The 4,158-nt window shown below is 30.9% G+C and overlaps 1 protein-coding gene across 1 annotated transcript; it reads left to right on the top strand.

Moving 5' to 3' along the window:
- Positions 1–1,973: 1,973 nt before the first annotated feature.
- Positions 1,974–3,381, top strand: LOC111880881 (protein BRANCHLESS TRICHOME). The gene has a single exon (XM_023877293.3). The coding sequence runs from the start codon at positions 2,237–2,239 to the stop codon at positions 3,194–3,196; it is 960 nt and encodes a 319-aa protein (XP_023733061.1). The 5' UTR covers positions 1,974–2,236; the 3' UTR covers positions 3,197–3,381.
- The last annotated feature ends 777 nt before the right edge of the window (positions 3,382–4,158 follow it).

The following is a 4,158-nucleotide window of genomic DNA, read 5'->3' as shown; positions in this document are numbered from 1 at the left end:
TGTTTATCTCCTTACTAAACCAATTAATCGTGTTTACAAAAATTATATGTATAATTAATTTGGTCAAAATTAGTCAGTCAAAATTAATCAAGTCTTCTTATTTAGTCAAGAAATAAATACAACTATGACTTTTTCTAATGTGTTTTTCTTTTTATTTTTTCAACTTTGTTCAAATATTATTATAATAAACACGTTTGATAAACACCAGTCAATAATGTAATGAGTCTTAACAAAATTATGTATAAAAGAAGTTGTAGTTATTTTCAAAAATAAAAAATATTAATTAAAAATATTTTAGTTTTTATTAATTGAAAACTATAATATATATAATCAGTGACCACTGCTTTATGGTCACTAAATGTTATTTTCTTGTAATTCACTAGTGACCACTATTGAGTGGTCACTAATTGTTTTTTCTCATTTAAAGAGTACCTAAAGAATAGGCACGTGGTATTGAACAAAAGTAATCAGTGACCATTATTTTTGGTCACTAAACCTTCAATACAGTGACCACTTTTTTCGTCACTAAACTTCTAACATATTGACCATTAGTCTTAGCCACTATATAATTAACATAGTGACCATTATTTTTAGTCACTAAATAGTTGTTATGATATGCAACAGAATCATTTTAATTTTTTTGCATTATAGTGACTGAGTTAATGACCACCACATATAATTCGTCATTAAATTTGTAAGAATACCAAAATTCAGTAACCACTTAATTTCTAGTGACTAAAAGATGCTTTCAGTGACCAAATTAGTGGACGATAGCTCCCTTGAGGTGCTTTTTCATGTTTGAATAGGGGCGTAGCCAATATAGGGCAAGAGTGGACCTTGGCCCACCCAAACAAAATTAAAGTTACATATATATATATATATATATATATATATATATATATATATATATATATATATATATATATATATATATATATATATATATATATATATATATATATATATATATAATATTTTTGTTAAATAAAAGAATTAGGGTTGTGATATGACATATTCTATTCAAAAATTGAAATTAGTATAAGAGAATATATTGTTGTTTATGTCGATTAAACTCTATTTTAGATTATTTTAACAATGTAAGACAACATTTTATGCAACTTAAATAAACAATTTAGTTAAGAATACATATATGCTTATATTTTGTTATCGTTTGAAGATTTTGCCGTTGTTCATATTTTGTATATTATTTGGTCTACCCTAAAACAAATCGTGATTATGCCACTGTGTTTGAAAATAAATAAATAATTAAGTGATTGGTATTGGTTAATCGGGGAAGAATGAGAATGTTAGGGACAAAATCTTCAATAGGATGGGGTGGAAGTAGAGGGGATATTTTACCGGAGAAATAACTATATGACATGCCACAAAAACTAGTTACCTGCTATACCGGATGACTATGGTCAATAATCGTAAAATCGTCTTCTCATTAGAGTCTAATTTAACAAATTTTGAACTTTTAGATCCAAATGTATACATCCAGATAGTTCTATGGCTGGTTATATCAATAGTCCATATATATATATATATATATATATATATATATATATATATATATATAAGTAATACGATTTCTCCATTTCTCCTAAGTCAGCCGAAAAGCATATCATGAGAATCAAACGCATGCAACTTTGTTGGAAGCGTAGCCGTTACGAGTTACGAGGCCCAATACGGTCTCCCCGGCCGGCATGGATTGTGGCTTAATTACTAAATTAAGCTATGATTTTTTAGCATTACTCATTTATTTATTCTGTCCAAATTAAGTAGAATAGCCGCATAAATAAGGTGTTAACGTATCAATTTGATTAAGTTAAAAAGAAACTGCCTTTTACTATGGTTTTATATACCATAGCTTACCTCTAATTTTAATTCAATTTCCTTGCATTTTCGACACCGTTAAAAACTGCATATATCAAATCCTAAAAACCGTAGCAGGACACGGGTAACAATCAAAGAAGATGTAGACGTGAAGTGAAGGGGATATGCAGGATTTAGGTAAGGTGTTCTCCACAACTAAGAGTGATGATGAGTGAGTGTGTCACTAGATAAAGATAGAAGAGCATGTGATGTCTCCTTTTCCTTTTAACAATCGCCATCCATGACATAGGTCCCTCCTTCAAGAAAGGTAGCTAGCCAGGTATAAAAGGAAATTTTTTATTTTTATAAATTAATTGAAAAGAAAAAAAGGGTATTTAATCTTGCATAAGAAAACAAGTCGATGGAAGGGGAGATGATGGTAACGATGATGACAATCAATGGAAGAACAGCAACCTTCCATGAAAAAGATCATTCTTTCTCCACTCTCATACCAATCCCTATCCCTACCCCTACTCCAGCCCCAACCTGGAAACTGTACGAAAATCCATTCTATAGTTGTCCTCAAAACCACCATCAAAATCAAGAAAACAAAGAACAAGAACAAGAGCTAGAAGTGGGTCAGAAGAAGCAACTCCATCTTCTTCATTTGCCTGTTTCCACTCGTAAGATTGCGACATCTTTCTGGGATCTTACATTCATCAAGCCATTCATGGATTCAGAGCTCGACACTGCTCGAGCACAAATCATGGAGCTCAAAGTACATCTTGAGAACGAACGAAAAGCTCGTAAAAAGGCCGAGTCAATCAACAAGAAGCTGACAAAGGAGTTGAAAGGAAAGGAAGCATTGGAGAAAGTATGCGAAGAGCTTGCAGCGGAGGTGTCATGTAGTAAGGCTGAGATAAGCAGGTTAAAGATAGACATGGAAGAGGAGAGGAAGATGTTGCGTGTGGCTGAAGTATTGAGAGAGGAAAGGGTCCAGATGAAGCTCAGTGACGCAAAAATCATGTTAGAAGAAAGGATATCGGAATTGGAAATCACCAAAATGATCCACAAGAAGAATGATGGAGATCATCATCGGGAACAAAAAGAGCACAATAAATGCCTTGTTCTTTCGAAAGAGAACCGCAATGTCATATCTGAAAAATCACTGAAATTAAAAGGTAGAAAGGTGTCATTAGAGCCCGAAAACCCTCACATAAAACGTGGAATCCGAGGGTTTGTGGAATTCCCGCGAGTGGTTAAGGCGATCGGGTCAAGAGGCAGACACTTGGGTACAAAACTGGAATGCCAGAAGGCTCAACTGATGATACTTCTAAAACAGAAGACACAAATCCAGTCCAACAATCTAATCATGAGTTAAGTGGATTATTACTTGACTACATTAATATTAATATTCTTTTTCCTTCTTATAAACAATTATTGATGTGGTTTGTGTTGATTAAGTAATAATCCCTAAACTTATCGCAAGATTCAAGTAAACGGGTGTGATTGTTTTCATTTGTTATGTTAAAGATTTGATAGTAAATGGATATGGTGTTTGTGATATCGATGGAGTGTTTGTTTGTAAAATTATATTCGTTTCACATGGTGGTAATGATTTAAGGACCATCGGCACATGCTTCACTTTAACCTCAATTTAATGTGGACCTCTCTCTCTCTCTCTCTCTCTCTCTCTCTCTCTCTCTCTCTCTCTCTCTCTCTCTCTCTCTCTCTATATATATATATATATATATATATATATATATATATATATATATATATATATATATATATATATATATATATATATATATATATATATATATATATATATATATATATATATATATATATATATATATATAGGGTTAGGTTATTTTGTTTTCACTATCTATTGTATGCATATATGATTGATTATGGACCAATCATTTTAGTTATTTTAAGAAAGTAATTAATACATATTACATGTTGAAGATATAATAGGTAATAATTAGATCTTCAGCATTTAATATGCATTAATTAAATTTTAAAATAACTAAAATGATTGGTCGAGAATCAATCATACATCCACACAATAGATAGTGAAAATATTTGAACCTAACTCTCTCTCTCTCTCTCTCTCTCTCTCTCTCTATATATATATATATATATATATATATATATATATATATATATATAGAAGAGAGTTTAATTGAGAATGGGGGAATCATTCTTAGCTAATCATTTAATTACCATCTTAACATAAAATACACGGTGACAAAATTATAAATATGATATGATATCCTTCAATCATAGATACATAATTGTGGATAATTTGATAACAATTCAAATTCACTACTACTC

This window comes from Lactuca sativa, chromosome 6, assembly GCF_002870075.4.
Source record: "Lactuca sativa cultivar Salinas chromosome 6, Lsat_Salinas_v11, whole genome shotgun sequence".
NCBI classification, from domain to species: domain Eukaryota; kingdom Viridiplantae; phylum Streptophyta; class Magnoliopsida; order Asterales; family Asteraceae; genus Lactuca; species Lactuca sativa.
The sequence above is the reverse complement of the archived record's forward strand: the minus strand, read 5'-3'. Positions and strand labels throughout refer to the sequence as shown.